Genomic DNA, 20,000 nt, shown 5'->3' with positions numbered 1-20,000 from the left:
TTTTACTGGGAAAGGGTTACCGTGTGTACACTTTGTTGCAGCCATCCCGAAGCGGTGAAATTCGCTGGAAGGTTGTCGACTCCCCCCCTCAACCCGGCCCCGCCCCAGGTCGACCCCCCTCGGTTTTCTCCTCCCGCGAGACGGTGGTACTGGTATCGACTTATCTAATGTAGATTCACCATAGTGATTGTTTTTCCGAAGTAGGGTTTGCGATCGGTTAAAGCCTGTGGTCACGTGATGGAGTAGTGAGTCTTAATAGGTTATGTTAACGTTACTTGACAGTGTCTATTCAGTATAAGCTTTGCTGAGTTGGTTCATTGCTTTAAATTATCATCTGAAGCTAAATATCCAAGACTTTGGTGTAGGGCTTCACTCATTTCAGTCATCATGCAAAGTTTAGTCATTTCATGTGTAGCTCCTTCATTTTGCTTGATTTCTTTCCCAACCGCAACGCCTCTCTTACACTTTCTCTCATCCCATGGCCTGTGTCCATCCCGAGGATTGGTGGTGTGAAGACCCGGTGACGTCCAGCGTGGTCTGCTGGGGCGAGGTATGACCCAGGTGTGACGCTAGTAACAGACATGTCCTTTTTCATCCCATGTGTAAGTCTAGTCAGAATACCACTTATTTGACTTGCCAGAGATAAACTTTGTTTCATTCTTCTAGATTTATCTTTTCATGATGCAGATTGAGTTCATCAAGGTGTTGAATCAAAATTCAGTGACTAAGTAGACTAGGTTAGGGCAACCAATAACAGTACTTTCAGTCCGGCTTCCTAATTTGACCTGTTCCTGGTGACGGTCGTGGCTGTTACCGAATTCGCGGAGGTGACCACGACAGGTTGAGGTGAGCCAGTGTTGAATCTACATTATGGGGAGTTCCACAAGACCCCTTAGGTAACAATTTGACAGTAGACAAGACTTGACTTGCATGAAGTTCATCATGTAAGATCATAATGAAGTAGGCCATGTCTATCTAATGTTAGTTTTTGGGAATTACAAATTTGTTCATTATTCCATTGAAAAAGATGTAACCATTTTAATATTACTTTGTGTAAGAGGAGGATTGCACTATCGTCAGCCATAAATAACATTTACATAACGTGGCACTGCCACACAAACCTGTCGTGCTTGGGGAGGGAAGAAATCGTTTCAGATTGTGCAGCTATTGGCACACCGATATCTGCGCAGCAGAAATACTAAGATTACAAAGGAAAAGTCCCGGTGAACAGCAACCAGTGGCAGGCATGGGGTCCTCCGCTGATCAGTCTTGAAGTAACATGAGTGGACATCCAGCAAATACCACACTAAGCAGTATACACAAGGTCAATACGAGAATGGCTGCAGGCATGGGGTCCTGCAGTCGCCAGCCGAAGAGTAACGGTAGCTGAAGGCATAGGGCCGAGCTATCTTCAACCCAGCGAATGAAATACAGGTATTTTGTACATTGGGTAACTAAAGGAAATGCAGAATTTGGCATGTGAACATCTATCCAACTGGAACTATAACAAAAATACTTGGAAAAAAGAAACACAAGAAACGTATGACAATTTTATCTGTTGGCAAAATTTCTATATAGTCAAAGAAGACCTTTTCTGAAATTGAGACTGGTAAATAACTTCCTATTACAATTTCCGTAAAATGTTTTGCATAATGGGATAGGGATGGGGAAAGAGTACTAGTATATTTGCAGTTTGAAGGTGATGCTGTCCAGTAAGAAATGTATGCAGATTGGGAGCAGCCTCTGTGTAAAACTCCAATTTTGTGGTTTGTCCTGTAGTTGTTGTTAGCAAATTTGAAATATGTTCAAACACGTAACTGCAATGGGGCTAGTAAATATGAACTGTTTGGTAGAGAACCGGTGGGAAGCTCTGGGGAAGAAATAATTTTACCAAACAGGTGACTGGAGGAATGACGGCTAACAAATTTGGTTGCGTTGGTTGATGTCTTCAGCGGTACTGCCGTCCTCGGGTATTGGATACATCACGTACGTGTATTGTCCAGACACAGGTAACAAGTGTGCTGAAGATCTTTGCCTTTTTTGTTTCTAGTAAGTTTGTAGTTTGACAAACCTTTAAACTACTTATCAAGTCTTAATGCCTGAGTTATTAGTTAATTATTGTTGTAACTAGGAAATTGCCATTTGTAGTTATGTGGTGATAAAAGGGTATATAACAGTAGAGCATAGAGGAGGGAAAGTTTACTGCAGGCTTTAGAAGTCCTGGAGATGAATGGCTCCACTCGTGCAACGAAGTGCCTGTCTCCCTCGTCTCCCTCTTCCGCCCCCTTGTCTGCGAGAGTTACATGGATTGCTGGCAGCAAAGCAGACCTGACCAGAAGGATTACAAGGTCCTTAATGATGAGTAAGGTAACATTGCAAAACTTGATATGCTGCTTGCACTAATAAAATCTGACATGAATATTTATCTGGTGTATGGGATAGAGATTGTCTTTTTTAGTTGCTCTACCATTTTGTTGATGTTCCTCAAATATGTGAATGAATGTAAATAAAAATTTTAAATTCTTGCATAGAGGACTAAAAACAATCAACATCTTCGAATTGTACATTACTGCTGTGCCCTTGTTACTCTAAGCATGCATGCATTGGAATTTCTATGAAAGCTACTTCATGCACTCATTGTCAGTGGATTTTGAGTTTACTTATCAATGTTGTAATTTTGTGGAAAAGAATTGGTATAAAATGAAGCCAATGAAGAAAGGGGATTAGAGGTAGGCGTTGGGTACTAAGAATCTCTGCAGATGCAGCTACATGCTGGGACACATCAGGCAACCTTGCATCGAGTTGAATTAGTGTGGCCAGTTCCGAGTTGAGCATTCCTGCAAAAGATTGAAAGGAAGCGTGTCTATATTTCGAGGCGGCTTATGGGTGTTCACATACTGTTTTGTTGCTACAAGAAAGGACCATACCATCTACCAAAGAAGAGGATCTATAAGTGTAGGTAACACTTAGTAAGTATTTGGGGGTGCTGTTTTGGTCAGATATATGACTATGAATCTAGTACTTGCTCTACTCTGTGGACAAGATTCAGGGATTTTAGAAAGTTCCATTAGTTGATCTGTATAATTTCACTGATGTTGATGTTGAAATAAAAATTAGTGATCTCATTAAAATGTATGTATAAGAAACAAAGGTTTATCAATATTTGAGGTTGGTTTATGGGTCTTGGGTATATCATTATAATTGTGTTAAGGGTGTTTTAGATTCTTTTGTATAGTGAAGGCCAAGGTTCACAAGCTCAAATTTCTTAGTTGTTATTCTCAACTTGTGGCTTATGACTTGGGCTGAATCTCTAAAGTGCAGTAGAACTGATTTTTATTATAGCTGGTTCCAGCTGTGTTCCTGCATTTTGAGAACTTAATCCATATGATCTGCATTAGGTTGATTAGGATGCAACTGTATTCTTACCAGTTGTGATACAAGGATTCAAGGTCCATAAGAACAATATGTCAGTTGAAATTATCTTGTTAGGTACAAGTAATCAACTTGTTCTTATTCCTTGAATATTCAGATGAATGAAGAAAGGTGATTTTATACCATTATGCTTCTATAGAAAATAAAAATAATAGACTTAGTTCTCTTGTTTATAAGTAAAATTATAATTTATAGGCAGATGTGCTGTGCTATTTTCAGTAATAGTCTCATAATCTCAAAAGTAATTGTAAATACTTGACAAAACTAGTGGTAAACAGGTCAGAAATTATGTGCTATAATAGATTTAAGAGGATAAAGGGAATAGAGGTAGTTATTGGGAGGGCGGGGAAACAGAATTTCTTTTTCTCCATAGGAAACTGCTGGGCAGGGTGAACGTGGTTGCCAGTATGAACCCCCTGTGGCAGGTGATCATCCATGTACTCGTCAGGAAAATAATTTGGTAGTAGCTGTTGCACATTTGTACAAATTTGGAACACCTATGAAAATCTGAGAGAGATAGAATTTAAATGCTATTATTTCTATGTATGGGAGGGAGGGCAAGTCACTTCTTCAGTATATATGCAGGTGGTGGCCAGGGTCATCACGGACAAGCTGCAAATCGAGTTGGAGACATGACCTATCTTAGCAACAGTAAAGGTATAGGGCCTTTAAAAAGAACCTTCATTAGTACAGGTTATCTTGGCAATTGGAGATATATTTGTTTATATTGAATATTATTTAAACTGGGGGTGGGGGGGAAATTGACATTTTATTCTTAGTGTACATACAGAGGAAAGTCCCCAGCTGTGAACCCAGTACTTGAGGATAGCCTACGCTTCTGCTTGTGGAGAAATAAGGGAAGAAGCTTCGATTGTATTGCCATTTGTCCATTTCTGATGGAGTTTTAATTTTGAATGGAGAAAGTGTCTACATACTGTGAAAGATCCAAAATTAACTTCCCTTACTTTTGATTTGATTTATGCTATTGATATTTTCTTGTCAAATGTGACGCATCAGCTTATTGGTTGTGCAATTGTGCTAGCCTGGATTACATTCATTTTGTCATGATTCTTCAAGAACTCTTAAGACAGTCATGGTACAGGCCATTATGTGCACATTAAGTAGGCTTACTTTGGTGTGGAGAGCATGGTTTTTCTTCAGTAGGACCACCAGGTTTTCTGGAGACAAGTTTTCTGGTGATTGCAGCCTGCAAGATAATGTTTTGTATACCGCTGGCTGAGGTACTGGCTGTTTTTCACTTCCCTACAACGTGCTTGTATTCAGGTAAAGTTGCTTCCAGTCTGCTATTGGCAACCTGTAACATGGTTTTTAAGAAGTTTGTAAGAAGGTTGTGCCCATCTTTTATGTATTTAGAATAGTAGTGTTGGTTTTAAATCATGGAGAATATTTAAAGGATTAAAAGGGGGGAAGGGGGGGGGGTAGAATTGATTGCTGTAGCTTTCACAGAACTTTTTGGCCACACCTGTTTCGCTGCGGAAAGGGCCTGATCAACAGCTGCTTCGAAATATCTCCTGGTCTCTCCTGGTCCCTGCAGAAGAGGTATTTTATTGTGTTCAAAACATATATCAGCAAAAGATTAAATGTAAGCTAACAATTGCAAATACTTTAGTAGACTATGGCAGTCACAAATGGATTTTTTCCCTCAAAATATTGGGGAGGGGAAAGGGGAGGATGTCTCTTTTATTAGACTGTTGCAGTTGTCCTTCCTCTGCTGAGAGATTGGTTCTCCAGTTGGTCACACTTGCAGTATTTAAGGCTTCCAAGGTACTGAAAACTACAGCTGAGAAGAGCAGAATTCCCTTCATTCACCCATCAGCTTCTGAAATGTGAAATGCAAGGTAAAGGCCAGTGATGGGTTTGCATTGTTTTATATCTATGCATTTGAAATTCAGATGTGCAATTAAAAAAACATCGAGGTTTCCGACAATAAAAGTATGGGTTATAGAGGTTATTAAATACAAAAATTTCAATGGTAGATTTTGGGAGGGGAGGGGGGTGCGTTTATAATGTTGTTGTCTATTCAGAAGGGTCTTAAAAGGACTGCTGCTGGATCAGTACTACGTGATGAAAATACAGCCTTAAAATCTAGTAAGCCAGATGTGTATGTATATTTTCTTGCATTGCAATATAATTGTAATCAAATCTGTTTCATACTAATCTGAAAATTTAAGTATTTTGAAGATTGAAATGCTTGCAACTATTGTATCACATATGTGTTGGGGGTAATCTGAATATTCCGTTGGGGTGGGAAAAAGTTGTATTTATTTGTAGGAAAGGTGCTGCAGAGAGGATGCCAGTCCCTTCACTTTTCCATCACAATCAATTGTTCCATCAAATCAACTCTAAGGATCCTCCTCCTCCATTGCTACCTTCATGGATTCACTGAGAAAGGTATTTTCTGAGGAATGGTAACTAATCGGTGTTTGCATGCTTTGAAGGAAAGAAAGCATTCAGTGTTGTTGAAAGTATACAAACATACTCCTGGGAGAGAGGGACGGAGGGTGGGTGGGGTGGGGGAATTCACCCTGTATATCTATTACCTAGCAGTTCAGAGGCTGGAGTGATGTAGCTGCTATGGACTACCCACTCTTCACCTTGGGATGCTGCTCCAGTGCTATTGGTAAAAGTATATAAATGGTTGTTGTGTATTACTTGCAACACATCAGTTGAATTATCACACTGTTCTCATAATCAACACAGAGCAAAAAGATGAAATTGGTAGCAATGAGTTCTATCTAGATATCCCAGTTCAACAGTGAGAGATTTTGGTTAGGGAGGGTGGGGGGGGTGCTGACTTCTCTCAGTTTCAGATAGTGAAGGGAGATGAGGGTGTCCGTGATATGCATAGATGGATTCATGAGGGGACTGAACTCGTTACTGAAGCAGTGATAACATAAAATGGTGAGTCACATATTCACTTGTCCTCAAATAACTACTTTTGAAATGTTATCCTTTCCTTTTTGTCATTGATAAATTCTTCCATGTCCGGCTCCTGGTGTTTTAGCCTTATGTCGAGTGCTTTTTCAGGCAATCATGAACAACTATCAAGTACCACATGTTCGGTAGTCGTTAGTGCGGATGTGCTTAAAATGCAACGGTCCCTCTTGATGTGGAAATGTGAAAACTTGTTATTATAGATTTTTGCTAAGTTTCCTAAAATGTTTGCCATAGTAACATGTGACCCCTGTAATTGTTGTTATAGATTTTTGCTAAATTTCCTAGAATGTTTGCCATAATAACATGTGACTCCTGAAATTTGTTACTGTTTATATGCTTATATATGATACTGTGATGATCATATTCTACTGTGTTCTGAGATATATATATATATTAGTGGTGTAAACATGGAGGAAAATAATCTTTAGTATTTTTGTGGCTCAGGTTTTTAACTTGTGCTTCATAAATTCAAGGATGGGCACTCTGTTGTAATTCCATGGTGGGTTACAAATTGAGTGGGAAAGTGGGTGGGATTTTTCCTCCATGTAAAATAATAATCACTTATGGATGCTATACCCATGGTTATACTGAAATATTTTGGGAGATATACATTCTGTGGTATGTCATGTTATTTTGTGATGCATTTTGGAAAGGGTACATATTTGATAAAGATGGATCAATTATTGATAAGGTACAGTTAGAATTTATTGTACTCTTAAACTGAAGAGGAAGCACTCAAAAACGGAATGAAGCATGGATAACGGCTAGAGATTATTATGGAAATCTAAAGGTTCGTAATATAATCAGATGTTTCCTAGGATTTACAAAAAAGACTTTTTGATACCAATATCAAAATTGTTTATAATAGCTGAATATAAAAAGAAAAGCACTACAATGATATCTATATTATAGGGACTTGTCGAGGAAATCATCTAGCAGGACTCTAAGCACTGAGTAGGAATCTTTTATCAATCGCCATAGGATACATCTCTTCATTTTCTTCCCATACTTTGGTAAGAAGCTACCCTTAATTGGTTCACCATTATATATCTTTGACAGTGGTTGTCACTGTCGCCATTGAGTCATCGTGCATACAAAGTTAGGATTATTCTTGAAAAAAGTCTTTGTTTTCAATTGAATACAATTGAATAGATGATAATAGTCACACCATCTTGCAGATATGATGGTGAATCATGGTTCCCCTCTTTGTGAGCATGGTTGATGTGGAATAGTAGAAATGAACAAGATTGCAGCAGCGCGGTGGCTGTGCGAGTATTTAATGCTGCGGTGGCTGTGAGACAGTTGGCGATGGCTGCCCCTTTGATAGAGGTGGCCTGTGCTGGGGACAAGGCCAGAATGATGCATTGTTTTGGTTTCTTTTGGGACGAGGCTTCAGCTCGGCGGAGTCAGCTTCTTTTTCAGCACGGCTTCTCTTGGTACGAGGCCACACTCCATTGCAGGGGGCTTCTCTTGGTACGAGGGCACACTCCATCGCAGGTGGCTTCTCTTGGTACGAGGCCACACTCCATCGCAGGTGGCTTCTCTTGGGACGAGGCCACACTCCATCGCAGGTGGCTTCTCTTGGGACGAGGCCACACTCCATCGCAGGTGGCTTCTCTTGGGACGAGGCCACACTCCATCGCAGGTGGCTTCTCTTGGGACGAGGCCACACTCCATCGCAGGTGGCTTCTCTTGGGACGAGGCCACACTCCATCGCAGGTGGCTTCTCTTGGGACGAGGCCACACTCCATCGCAGGTGGCTTCTCTTGGGACGAGGCCACACTCCATCGCAGGTGGCTTCTCTTGGGACGAGGCCACACTCCATCGCAGGTGGCTTCTCTTGGGACGAGGCCACACCCCTACGCAGGTGGCTTCTCTTGGGACGAGGCCACACCCCGACGCAGGTGGCTTCTCTTGGGACGAGGCCACACACCATCGCAAGTGGCTTCTCTTGGGACGAGGCCCACACCCCGACGCAGGTGGCTTCTCTTGGGACGAGGCCCACACCCCGACGCAGGAGGCTTCTCTTGGGACGAGGCCCACACCCCAACACAGGAGGCTTCTCTTGGGACGAGGCCACACCCCAACGCAGGTGGCTTCTCTTGGGACGAGGCCACACCCCAACGCAGGTGGCTTCTCTTGGGACGAGGCCACACCCCTACGCAGGTGGCTTCTCTTGGGACGAGGCCACACCCCTACGCAGGTGGCTTCTCTTGGGACGAGGCCCGCACCCTGACGCAGGTGGCTTCTCTTGGGACGAGGCCACACCCCTACGCAGGTGGCTTCTCTTGGGACGAGGCCACACCCCTACGCAGGTGGCTTCTCTTGGGACGAGGCCGCACCCCGACGCAGGTGGCTTCTCTTGGGACGAGGCCCGCACCCCGACGCAGGTGGCTTCTCTTGGGACGAGGCCCGCACCCCGACGCAGGTGGCTTCTCTTGGGACGAGGCCCGCACCCCGACGCAGGTGGCTTCTCTTGGGACGAGGCCCGCACCCCGACGCAGGTGGCTTCTCTTGGGACGAGGCCCGCACCCCGACGCAGGTGGCTTCTCTTGGGACGAGGCCCGCACCCCGACGCAGGTGGCTTCTCTTGGGACGAGGCCCGCACCCCGACGCAGGTGGCTTCTCTTGGGACGAGGCCCGCACCCCGACGCAGGTGGCTTCTCTTGGGACGAGGCCCGCACCCCGACGCAGGTGGCTTCTCTTGGGACGAGGCCCGCACCCCGACGCAGGTGGCTTCTCTTGGGACGAGGCCCGCACCCCGACGCAGGTGGCTTCTCTTGGGACGAGGCCCGCACCCCGACGCAGGTGGCTTCTCTTGGGACGAGGCCCGCACCCCGACGCAGGTGGCTTCTCTTGGGACGAGGCCCGCACCCCGACGCAGGTGGCTTCTCTTGGGACGAGGCCCGCACCCCGACGCAGGTGGCTTCTCTTGGGACGAGGCCCGCACCCCGACGCAGGTGGCTTCTCTTGGGACGAGGCCCGCACCCCGACGCAGGTGGCTTCTCTTGGGACGAGGCCCGCACCCCGACGCAGGTGGCTTCTCTTGGGACGAGGCCACACCCCGACGCAGGTGGCTTCTGTTTGGATTGGGTTATGGACAGGCTCTGTGCATTAGCAATGCAGTAACTATGCACTCTGATACTTCAGTTTGTTACCACTCTGGTTACCTCTCTGGGGAAAAGTTCTTGTCTGTAGTGCTGGAGTTGAAAGTCTTGAAACTGTTAAACTGTATTGGGGGTAACTGATGAAGTATATCTGTAAATAGTATCACAATTACTGTACTTTAAATGTGATTGCACAAGTTTTCAAGAGAATGTTCAGAGGGATTGTAGTTTACTGGTATTGAAATATTCATTTGTTAGTCAACTATGATAGGGCGGATTGGTATAACTATCGGAAACATAGCCTAATACCAGGCAGGTTAGTGGCACTGGAAAGGTTGGTGCCAGAAGGGTGAGGTCCATTCCAGATGGAGAGGTTTCCGAGGGGGAGATCGCAACCAGATGGAGCGGTTTCCGAGGGCGAGGTAGCTTCCAGATGGAGCAGTTTCCGAGGGCGAGGTTACTTCCAGATGGAGCGGTTTCCGAGGGGGGAGATCGCACCCAGATGGAGCGGTTTCCGAGGGGGGAGATCGCACCCAGATGGAGCAGTTTCCGAGGGCGATGTCGCTTTCAGATGGAGCGGTTTCCGAGGGCGAGGTGGCTTCCAGATGGAGCAGTTTCCGAGGGCGAGGTTGCTTCCAGATGGAGTGGTTTCCGAGGGGGGAGATCGCACCCAGATGGAGCAGTTTCCGAGGTCGAGGTCGCTTCTAGATGGAGCGGTTTCCGAGGTCGAGGTCGCTTCCAGATGGAGCGGTTTCCGAGGTCGAGGTCGCTTCCAGATGGAGCGGTTTCCGAGGTCGAGGTCGCTTCCAGATGGAGCGGTTTCCGAGGTCGAGGTCGCTTCCAGATGGAGCGGTTTCCGAGGTCGAGGTCGCTTCCACATGGAGCGGTTTCCGAGGGCGAGGTCGCTTCCACATGGAGCGGTTTCCGAGGGCGAGGTCGCTTCCACATGGAGCGGTTTCCGAGGGCGAGGTCGCTTCCACATGGAGCGGTATCCGAGGGCGAGGTCGCTTCCACATGGAGCGGTATCCGAGGGCGAGGTCGCTTCCACATGGAGCGGCATCCGAGGGCGAGGTCGCTTCCACATGGAGCGGCATCCGAGGTCGAGGTCGCTTCCACATGGAGCGGCATCCGAGGGCGAGGTTGCTTCCACATGGAGCTGCATCCGAGGTCGAGGTCGCTTCCACATGGAGCGGCATCCGAGGGCGAGGTCGCTTCCACATGGAGCGGCATCCGAGGGCGAGGTCGCTTCCACATGGAGCGGCATCCGAGGGCGAGGTCGCTTCCACATGGAGCGGTTTCCGAGGGCGAGGTCGCTTCCACATGGAGCGGTTTCCGAGGGCGAGGTCGCTTCCACATGGAGCGGTTTCCGAGGGCGATGTCAGCTGCAGATGGAGCGGTTTCCGAGGGCGAGGTCGGTTCCACATGGAGCAGTTTCCGAGGGCGATGTCAGCTGCAGATGGAGCAGTTTCCGAGGGTGAGGTCGCTTCCACATGGAGCAGTTTCCGAGGGTGAGGTCGCTACCTGATGGAGCAGTTTCCGAGGGCGAAGTTGCTTCCAGATGGAGCGGTTTCCGAGGGCGAGGTCGCTACTAGATGGAGCAGTTTCTGAGGGCGAGGTTGCTCCGAGATGTTGATGAGTGACCGAGATTATTCAGTAGGAAAATGAAAGATTCTTTAGAGGAATGTCAACATACGTATACTGTTGTTTACACAAGGGATTCCAGCAATTTAGAAAGCGGTCGCTAAAGTTGAGTAACAGATTGGCGTACGGTTGTTGAGGATGGTGAAGAGAATTAGTCCCATAAAAGATTTTATTGTTGTCGTCATTCTCAGGGAGGTACAGAATCCATGACTGAGATTATGTAGAAAATGTTAATCATTGTCCTCGAGACTGCAAGCTATTTCTTTTGAAAAATGCGGAGATCTCGCTCGTTACTGGTTGTCACTGTCGCCATTGAGTCATCGTGCATACAAAGTTGGGATTATTCTTGAAGAAAATTCCCTCGAGAGTAAAGTGAATGAAGTTCGTCGTCGTCATCATGGTGGAGAGGAGAGAAGGGGATTGAAGTCTTTAAGGAGAGATGGATCATCGTCGGATCATCGTCGTCGTCGTCGAGGATAGCCTTGTTCTCACTGTGATTAGGGGAAGAGGAGCAACAGGATTGAAGATTGTTGTTGATGATTGAGGAGGATTTTGGTCATAGCAGTGCTGATTTTAGATTATGAAGATTGCATAGGGTTACTGGTTATCGTCGTCGTGGGAGAAGGAGATGGTACTCGAAAGAAGGGGAAGAGTGAATCATATGTCCGTCGTCGCCGCCGGGAAGAGGGGGGAGTGAGAGGATTATCATCAACGGCGTCTGCGTTCCCGTGAAGGTAAATGGAATGTTTGTCAATGGCTTATACGTCGCCAGAAGGGAGATGTCTTCTTCATCATCTTTGTTGCCGGGAAGAGGGACTGAAAGGATGATCATCGATGGCGTCACCGTCGCCGGTAAAGAGGATGTGGTTGGCAGTCATCGTCGACAAGTAGTGGTAAGTTATGGAGGATAGGAATATATCTTGAGAATACAGTGCTGAATACTGGTTAATAGTTAATAATTTATATTAATACACAGCTTATACTTTTTGAAATACTAATACCCTTGTGGTTTCCTCGACAGAAACTTCACCAAACTACTTCTCCATCGACTTAGGAAAGATAACTGGAAGAGAGAAGAGGACTTGAATCGTCGTCGTCGTCATCGGGAAGAGAGGACTTTGATCATCGTCGTCGTCGTCATCATCATCGGGAGGACAGAAGAGGACGTGGATCATCGTCGTCGTCATCGGGAAGAGAGAAGAGGACGTGGATCATCGTCGTCGTCATCGGGAAGAGAGAAGAGGACGTGGATCATCGTCGTCGTCATCGGGAAGAGAGAAGAGGACGTGGATCGTCATTGGGAGGACAGAAGAGGACGCGGATCGCCGTCGTCGTCATCGGGAAGAGGACGTGGATCGCCGTCGTCGTCGTCATCGGGAAGAGGACGTGGATGTCGTCGTCGTCATCGGGAAGAGGACGTGGATCGTCGTCATCGTCATCGTCATCGGGAAGAGAGAAGAGGACGTGGATCGTCGTCGTCATCGGGAAGAGAGAAGAGGACGTGGATCGCCGTCGTCGTCGTCGTCGTCATCGGGAAGAGAGAAGAGGACGTGGATCGCCGTCGTCGTCGTCATCGGGAAGAGAGAAGAGGACGTGGATCGCCGTCGTCGTCGTCGTCATCGGGAAGAGGACGTGGATCGCCGTCATCGTCATCGGGAGGACAGAAGAGGACGTGGATCGCCATCGTCATCGTCATCGGGAAGAGAGAAGAGGACGTGGATCGCCGTCGTCGTCGTCGTCATCGGGAAGAGAGAAGAGGACGTGGATCGCCGTCGTCATCGGGAAGAGAGAAGAGGACGTGGATCGCCGTCGTCGTCGTCGTCATCGGGAAGAGGACGTGGATCGCCGTCGTCGTCGTCGTCATCGGGAAGAGGACGTGGATCGCCGTCGTCGTCATCGTCATCGGGAAGAGAGAAGAGGACGTGGATCATCGTCATCGTCATCGGGAAGAGAGAAGAGGACGTGGATCGCCGTCGTCGTCATCGTCATCGTCATCGGGAAGAGAGAAGAGGACGTGGATCGTCATCGTCGTCATCGGGAGGACAGAAGAGGATGTGGATCGCCATCGTCATCGTCAACGGGAAGAGAGAAGAGGACGTGGATCATCGTCGTCATCGGGAAGAGAAGAGGATGTGGATCGCCATCGTCATCGTCATCGGGAAGAGAGAAGAGGGCGTGGATCATCGGGAGGACAGAAGAGGACGTGGATCGCCGTCGTCATCGTCATCGGGAAGAGAGAAGAGGACGTGGATCGCCGTCGTCGTCATCGTCATCGGGAAGAGAGAAGAGGACGTGGATCGCCGTCGTCGTCATCGTCATCGGGAAGAGAGAAGAGGACGTGGATCGCCGTCGTCGTCATCGTCATCGGGAAGAGAGAAGAGGACGTGGATCGCCGTCGTCGTCGTCATCGGGAAGAGAGAAGAGGACGTGGATCGCCGTCGTCATCGTCATCGGGAAGAGAGAAGAGGACGTGGATCGCCGTCATCGTCATCGGGAAGAGAGAAGAGGACGTGGATCGCCATCGTCATCGGGAAGAGAGAAGAGGACGTGGATCGCCGCCGCCGTCATCGTCATCGTCATCGGGAAGAGAGAAGAGGACGTGGATCGCCGCCGCCGTCATCGTCATCGTCATCGGGAGGACAGAAGAGGACGTGGATCGCCGTCGTCATCGTCATCGGGAAGAGAGAAGAGGACGTGGATCGCCGTCGTCGTCGCCGTCATCGGGAAGAGAGAAGAGGACGTGGATCGTCATCGGGAAGAGAGAAGAGGACGTGGATCGCCGTCGTCGTCATCGGGAAGAGAGAAGAGGACGTGGATCGCCGTCGTCGTCATCGGGATCGCCGTCGTCGTCATCGGGAAGAGAGAAGAGGACGTGGATCGCCGTCGTCGTCATCGGGAAGAGAGAAGAGGACGTGGATCGCCGTTGTCGTCATCGTCATCGGGAAGAGAAAAGGACGTGGATCGCCTTTGTCGTCATCGTCATCGGGAAGAGAGAAAAGGAAGTGGATCGCCGTCGTCGTCGTTGTCGTCATCGGGAAGAGAACATAACATGGAACATCATCGTCTCTTTGTGAAAAATGAAGAGGACATGGGTCGTCATCGGAAAGATAGAGGTCATGATTGTCGTCGGGGACCAGAGGGAAAAGTATTTTTGATTGTCTTCGTCATCGGGATGAGAGGTCAAAATGGAGGGACAGTAGTCGTCGTCGTCGTCGTCGTCGTCGTCAGAAAAGGAAAGGAAAGCAAAGCAAAGCGTCAATTGAGGATGTGGATCGTTGGAGTCGGGAAGGTCATTTTGTTGAAGGGAGAAGCAGGAAAGGATTTCTTCGATGGAGTCTTTTTGGGTGTAATTGGTTGATACCTGTTGATACTTGAATTCGATTTAGATCAGCGAGTATTGAAGTTTGCATTGGGAAAAAATAGTTGAGGAATTTTCACATGATTCTACGGTGCTGGTGTGCAGAGAATTGCTAGTGCATTTTTTTATGCTTCAGTTTGCCTCTCAAGATTAAGAATGAACAAAGTAGTCACAAGCACAATGGTCGTGATGCAGATTTCCCCTGAAAGGAGTATCAATCAAAGATACTATCAGGTTTATGGCAAGAAATAAAAGGAAATCCAATTAGTCATCACTTCCATCAAGACTGCTATCCTTCGTCTTTTTGATTGTTCTAAGGGCCGTTGCTAATGCCCTTATGTCCGTTAAAATGCTGTGGTGGCAACTTGCAAACCACAACATACCATTACGGTTGTTAGAAATTGCTTCACCTCTGTGAATACTGTTGTGGCAGCTGCCGGTCATCACACTTTCTTGAATGCATGAATGGTAGCAGTAGCCGATCATCGCACCTTCGTGAGTGGTTGCATGGTTGCTGCCAATCATCACATCTCGTTGAAGGCTGGGTTGAGGACCATCTTCGACGTCTGCGGGTACAACTCTTCTAAGCTGTTCCGAGGTGCGCATAGCTGTGCCGTCTACACCTGGGCTTTCCATAAGGCTTGGATGCTGGCCGCCACCGTCTTCGAGAAGGCTGGGGAACTGCTTGTGGTTGAGGACGGAATTGCGTGCATGCACCCAACGAGTGAATATCAGATCGGAAGGTAAAAGCTGAGAGAACGCTACACAAGGTAAGGTGAACGTATCATTCCGTTTCAAGGTAAGTATCCGTAGTTACTGTCTGATCCGTCTTTTCTATAGAGAAGTAGAGCGAGATGAAACCTACTAAATATTAGTATGTGGGTCTTCTCTACTTTACCCTAAGTACTTTTCAAATCTTTATTTTTTTTTATATCATCAATTTCAAATGTGAAGGGTTACAGTAAATTTAACGCATACACTTGCATTTCTACAATCTTCATTCATCATTTTGTACTTTCACCGAAATTCACCAATTGCAGGTTCCCCCTTTTGGCTTGATTGTTGTGGCTGTGGGTCGAGCGAGCCAGACACTTTCCTTGGCAGTAGAATGTATCGGGGTTACAAGCGGCAGCATCAGTAGGCCTTGGACGGGACAAGACGAAGCACCTGTAGACATAGCAGACTCATCAGAGGGGCCAAGAGGCGTTAACGTTAATATTTCGCATCGGCAGGCAAACAAATTACGGAAAGGCTAGGTGACGAGGGATTAGTTTACACAGAAAGGTGTAGGCTTGCAGTTGTTGCGGATTGCAAGCGCTTTCTAATTATTTTCAAGAAATGTGAACACCTGGACGTCATTACAATCTTCGCAGCTAAACGTTATCTTCACTCAGATGAACACTTGAACACGGTTTGATTCTTGGAAGAAGAGTGTTAAATGTATTCTGGTTAGTCAGCCCGCAAGTGTGTTAAATCTAAGAGGAAATTTCAATATTGAAACATTGAACTTCAGCTTGCTTTGGAAAAGCCTTTCTCTGGCAGTTTTTAAGATATTTACTTAGCATGGAAATATTTGCATGAGGCTGTGGTACTCGTGAATTATCACTTTGGCAGCATTTGCTGTCAGAGTCCGTGTTCTGCAGTCGGCATGCAATTAGCAAATAAGAGGAAGCCCCCCCCTAGCGTGTTCCGGCCTACCTTGGGATTTTTAAGATTAATGCTACCTGGACCTTCGGCATCAGACCTTCAGACCCATCGCCACAGGGGTTGGATATTTTTTTTCATTCGCTACCCTGCTCAGCTTTTGGAATTTCCAGTTTGTTTCTTCGAATACGTCTCGTAGCAGATGAGACATCCATCTGCATTGATTTACCCCCCCGTAGGAACCTTTCTGCACCTGTTATCACCGCGATCTTCATTTCTACATAGCATCAGCATCCTTCATCTACATTGGCGTTCTTCACTATTCAGCACCGGTCATAAAACCAGCACTACTCTCATTAACATTTTGTGTTTCCTGTCTGTCTACCAAATATAAAAAGTATATACAATAAAAATAAAAAAATTATTTTGTTTTAATACATCATTCCTCTAATCGAGTATCCAAAACGTAATGAACACTGAAATCGGAAAACCAACTCTTGAAAATTTACCCATTCATGAATTAAAGATAGTTTCCATACTGTAGAAACAAGATTATAATGCAACATATACTACCAAGCCTTTTTAAATGGAAACTGGGAATGCTCTTTGCTTCTGTAAATCCTGTAATTACATAAAAAAAAATATATATATGGTTGCGAAATACCAGCTTAACACAATAAAACAAAGAAGCAGAATGTACTGTCCACATAAAATATTTTACTTAGAGGCGCCAAAAAATGAATGATTGTTACAATCCTAAAATATAAGTTCTATGTAAACCAATTGCTACAAGCATTGCCGCATCCACACTAACTATACCTTCACGAAAAATAAACAACACTTCGGTATCTTGGCAAAATATCTGTTGGATCATCCTTCAACAGGTATATTATTTGAAGAGCATAAATACATTAAAAAAATCATAAACAAATACTAAATGATTGTATGTAAAAGTCTTGAGGAAAGTTTCATTTTTGCTTTGAACAAAATTAGCCGGAACATTTGTAATTGATTTACAACGTTCATGAAAAGGAAAATATTTTAACTAATAGTTGTTTAGGAAACCACTAAAGATTCATTTCTCAATTCACTTCCCAACTCAGAAAATATATTTCCGTGTTATTTAATTAAGGCATGAGTAACAGAAAAAGAAGTACGGGCTTACAACATTCCTTGCGTGCAGAGCGTAAAGGCGCTGTCACACTAGCATGTCTTCCGTCTTTTTTTTTCGTAAATTTTCAAAAATTGTCAATTTTTGGAGGCACGCAGTTACTCTAGCGCTTAACCGCCAGGTGCTATCGGCTTAGTATTGCGATACATTTGTAAACAAAGGCGCCGAGCAAGCGATAGTGTGCAGCGATGATAAACTTTGTTTTAGCAGATGTTGAGCGTAACAAGAAAAAACAAGAACCTTCTCAATCAAATATAACTATAAAGGGCGTGTGTCCATGCAAAAGAATTGGCACAGCCCTTGGTGTTTCAAAGCTGGAGGAAAAGTGGCGTTCTACGGCTGACGGATGTAAACAATCAAATCGAGCACTTACAACAATTATTAATTATGGAAATAAAATTTAGATTTGCATATTTATATTTGTTGATTTCATAATATTTATAACAAAAATAAGAATAATTTAATTTTATTTTAAATAATAATTTTAAACAAATTCAAACATTTTAAAATATAGTTCTTGATTTGAGTCCGCTTGTCCAAAAAGACGACGGAAATGTTTTCACACGGAAACTTGTAATTATCGTCTAACTAGAAAAACGACAATTCGCTCAAAAATTAACAATTTTTCAAAAAATTAACGGAAAAGTGCTAGTGTGACAGCGCCTTAGGAAACCTACGCCCAATAAAACCGTTGTCTCAAGGGCGGAGCGCGCCAGCAAAATGTGCTTTTGTTGAAAATGGGAAGGGTGGGGATAGATTGATCGGGTTTTGTGGTTCACTACATTATATGTAGGGTTTTGTTGTGTCTGTGTTTGTGTATTGGGGTTTTGGGGATTGTATGTTGTAGTGTATGTGTATGTGTCTGTTATGTGTATGTGTTGTGGGTATGTGTATGTGGGATTTTGTATGTAGTGGTGTTGTGTTGTGTATGTGATGTGTAATGTGTATGTGTATTGTATGTGTTTTATGTGTTGTGTAGGTATGTGTATGTGTTTTGTGTATGTGTATGTTTTGTAGATGTATGTTGTATGTATGTATGTATGTACGTATGTGTATGTGTGTGTTGTTTGGTGTGTGTGTGTATGTGTGGTGATGTTGGTGTGGTGTGTGTGGTGTGTGTGTGTGTATGTGTGTGTGTGTATGTATGTTGTATGTATGGGATGTATGTTGTATGTATGTAGTATGTATGTGTATGTATGTTGTTGTATGTATGTTGTATGTTGTGTATGTATGTGTGGTGTGTGTATGTATGTTGTCTGTATGTGTATGTATGTGTGTAGTGTGTCTGTGTTGTATGTATATGTATGTATATGTATGTATGTATGTGGGAGTATGGGGTATGTGTGGTGTATGTGTGTGTGTGTGTGTGTGTGTGTGTGTGGTGTGTGTGTGTGTGTGTTTGTGTTTGTGTAGTGTGTGGGTAGGTGTATGTATGTATGTGTGTGTGTGTGTGTGTGTGTGTGTGTGGTGTGTGTGTTGGTTGTGTGTGTTGTGTGTGGTTTGTGTTTTGTGTGTGTGTGTTGTGTGTGGGGGTGTTGTGGGTGTGTGGTGCGTTGTTGTGTTTTTTGTGTGTGTGGGGTGTGTTTGTTGTGGGTGTGTGTGTGTTGTGGTGTGTTTGGGTAGTTTGTGTGTGTGTGTGTGTTTTTGTGTGTGTGTGTGTGTGTTTGTGTGTGTGTGTGTGTGTTTGTGTGTGTGTGTGTGTGTTGTGTATTTGTGTGTGTGTGTGTGTGTGTGTGTGTGGGGGGGGGGGGGGGGGGGGGGGGGGGGGGTGGGGGGGGTGGGGGGGGGGTGTGGGGGGGGGGGGGTATGTGTGTGGTGGTGTGTGTGTTGTGTGTGTGTGTGTATGTGTGTGTTGTGTGTGTTCGTGTGTGTGTTGGGGGGGTGGGGGGGGGAGTTGTGTGGGTGTGTGTGTTGGAGGGTGTTGTGTATGTTGTGTGTATGTTGTTGTGTGTGGGTGTGTGTGTGGGGTGTGTGTATGTTTGTGTGTTTTTGTGTCGTTGTGTGTGTTTGTGTGTTTTTGTGTGTGTGTGTGTTGTGTGAGTTTTGTGTGTGTTGTGTGTTTGTGTGTGTGTGTGTTGTTTTGGTGTGTGTGTGTGTGTGGTTTGTTTTATGTGTTTGTATTGTGTTTGTATTTTTGTTTGTTTTTGTTTGTGTGTTGGTTTGTGTGAGTGTTGTATGTGTGTGTGTGGTTTGGTGTGTGTGTTGTGTGTGTGTGTTGTGTGTGTATGTATGTGTTGTGTGTATGTATGTTGTAAAGTATGTATTTATGTATGTTGTATGTATGTATGTATGTTGTATGTATGGTTATGTTGTGTGTGTGTGTGTGTGTGGTGTGTGTGTGTGTGTGTGTGTGTGTGTGTTTGTAGTTGATGTGTGTGTGTTTGTGTGTGTGTGTGTGTGGTGTGTGAGTGTGTGTGGTGTGTGTGTATGTATGTATGTGTTGTGTGTGTATGTATGTATGATGGTGTGTGGAGTTTTGTGTGTGTTGTATGGTGAAATATATATATATTATATAATACTTATATATATATAATTATATATTTTATACTATATAATATATCTAAACTATATATATATGAGGTGGGTGTGGGGTGTGTGTGAGTGTGTGTGTGGTGTGTGGTGTGTGTGTATGTGTGTGTGTGTTTGTGAGTGGGGTATCTATGTGTGTATTATGGTGTATATGTGGGGT

At 45.4% G+C, this 20,000-nt stretch overlaps 2 protein-coding genes and 1 pseudogene across 53 annotated transcripts in view; all 3 read left to right on the top strand.

Annotated features, from left to right (window-relative positions):
* Nucleotides 1-9,763, top strand: part of LOC122260003 (uncharacterized) — a 10,277-nt gene extending 514 nt beyond the window's left edge. Inside the window, exons 1-7 of one of the 12 annotated variants that reach the window (XM_086538924.1) lie at nt 1-6,354; nt 6,481-7,180; nt 7,303-7,403; nt 7,569-8,220; nt 8,295-8,631; nt 8,743-9,426; nt 9,464-9,763. The exon at nt 1-6,354 is cut by the window's left edge and continues 514 nt beyond it. In XM_086538924.1, the coding sequence (XP_086395050.1) occupies nt 7,612-8,220; nt 8,295-8,631; nt 8,743-9,426; nt 9,464-9,519 (1,686 nt within the window). In that variant the 5' untranslated portion in view covers nt 1-6,354; nt 6,481-7,180; nt 7,303-7,403; nt 7,569-7,611 and the 3' untranslated portion in view covers nt 9,520-9,763. Of the gene's footprint in view, nt 6,355-6,480; nt 7,181-7,302; nt 7,404-7,568; nt 8,706-8,742 lie in introns of all 12 variants that reach the window. The other 11 variants (XM_086538916.1, XM_086538921.1, XM_086538927.1 and 8 more) reach the window with 11 other exon arrangements.
* Nucleotides 9,764-9,823: 60 nt separating this feature from the next.
* LOC147471436 (uncharacterized) lies at nt 9,824-12,232 on the top strand. 40 transcript variants are annotated; one of them, XM_086538970.1, is made up of 5 exons: nt 9,863-10,194; nt 10,331-10,358; nt 10,393-10,432; nt 10,535-12,031; nt 12,160-12,232. In XM_086538970.1, the coding sequence occupies exons 1-4, from the start codon at nt 9,863-9,865 to the stop codon at nt 11,020-11,022; spliced, it is 888 nt and encodes a 295-aa protein (XP_086395096.1). In that variant the 3' UTR covers nt 11,023-12,031; nt 12,160-12,232. The 40 variants fall into 40 exon arrangements, with proteins under 40 accessions (XP_086395088.1, XP_086395081.1, XP_086395096.1 ...); XM_086538954.1 differs by having other exon boundaries at nt 10,229-10,358; XM_086538947.1 differs by having other exon boundaries at nt 10,229-10,358; nt 10,393-10,466.
* Nucleotides 11,973-14,355, top strand: LOC147471435 (uncharacterized; annotated as a pseudogene). The gene is made up of 3 exons (XR_015191234.1): nt 11,973-12,025; nt 12,160-12,465; nt 12,552-14,355. The product of XR_015191234.1 is annotated as an uncharacterized LOC147471435 (transcript).
* The last annotated feature ends 5,645 nt before the right edge of the window (nt 14,356-20,000 follow it).

Source organism: Penaeus japonicus, unplaced genomic scaffold (genome assembly GCF_977035675.1).
Source record: "Penaeus japonicus unplaced genomic scaffold, GWHDUDI00000001_assembly GWHDUDI00000008, whole genome shotgun sequence".
In the NCBI taxonomy this organism is placed as follows: Eukaryota; Metazoa; Arthropoda; class Malacostraca; order Decapoda; family Penaeidae; genus Penaeus; species Penaeus japonicus.
The sequence above is the reverse complement of the archived record's forward strand: the minus strand, read 5'-3'. Positions and strand labels throughout refer to the sequence as shown.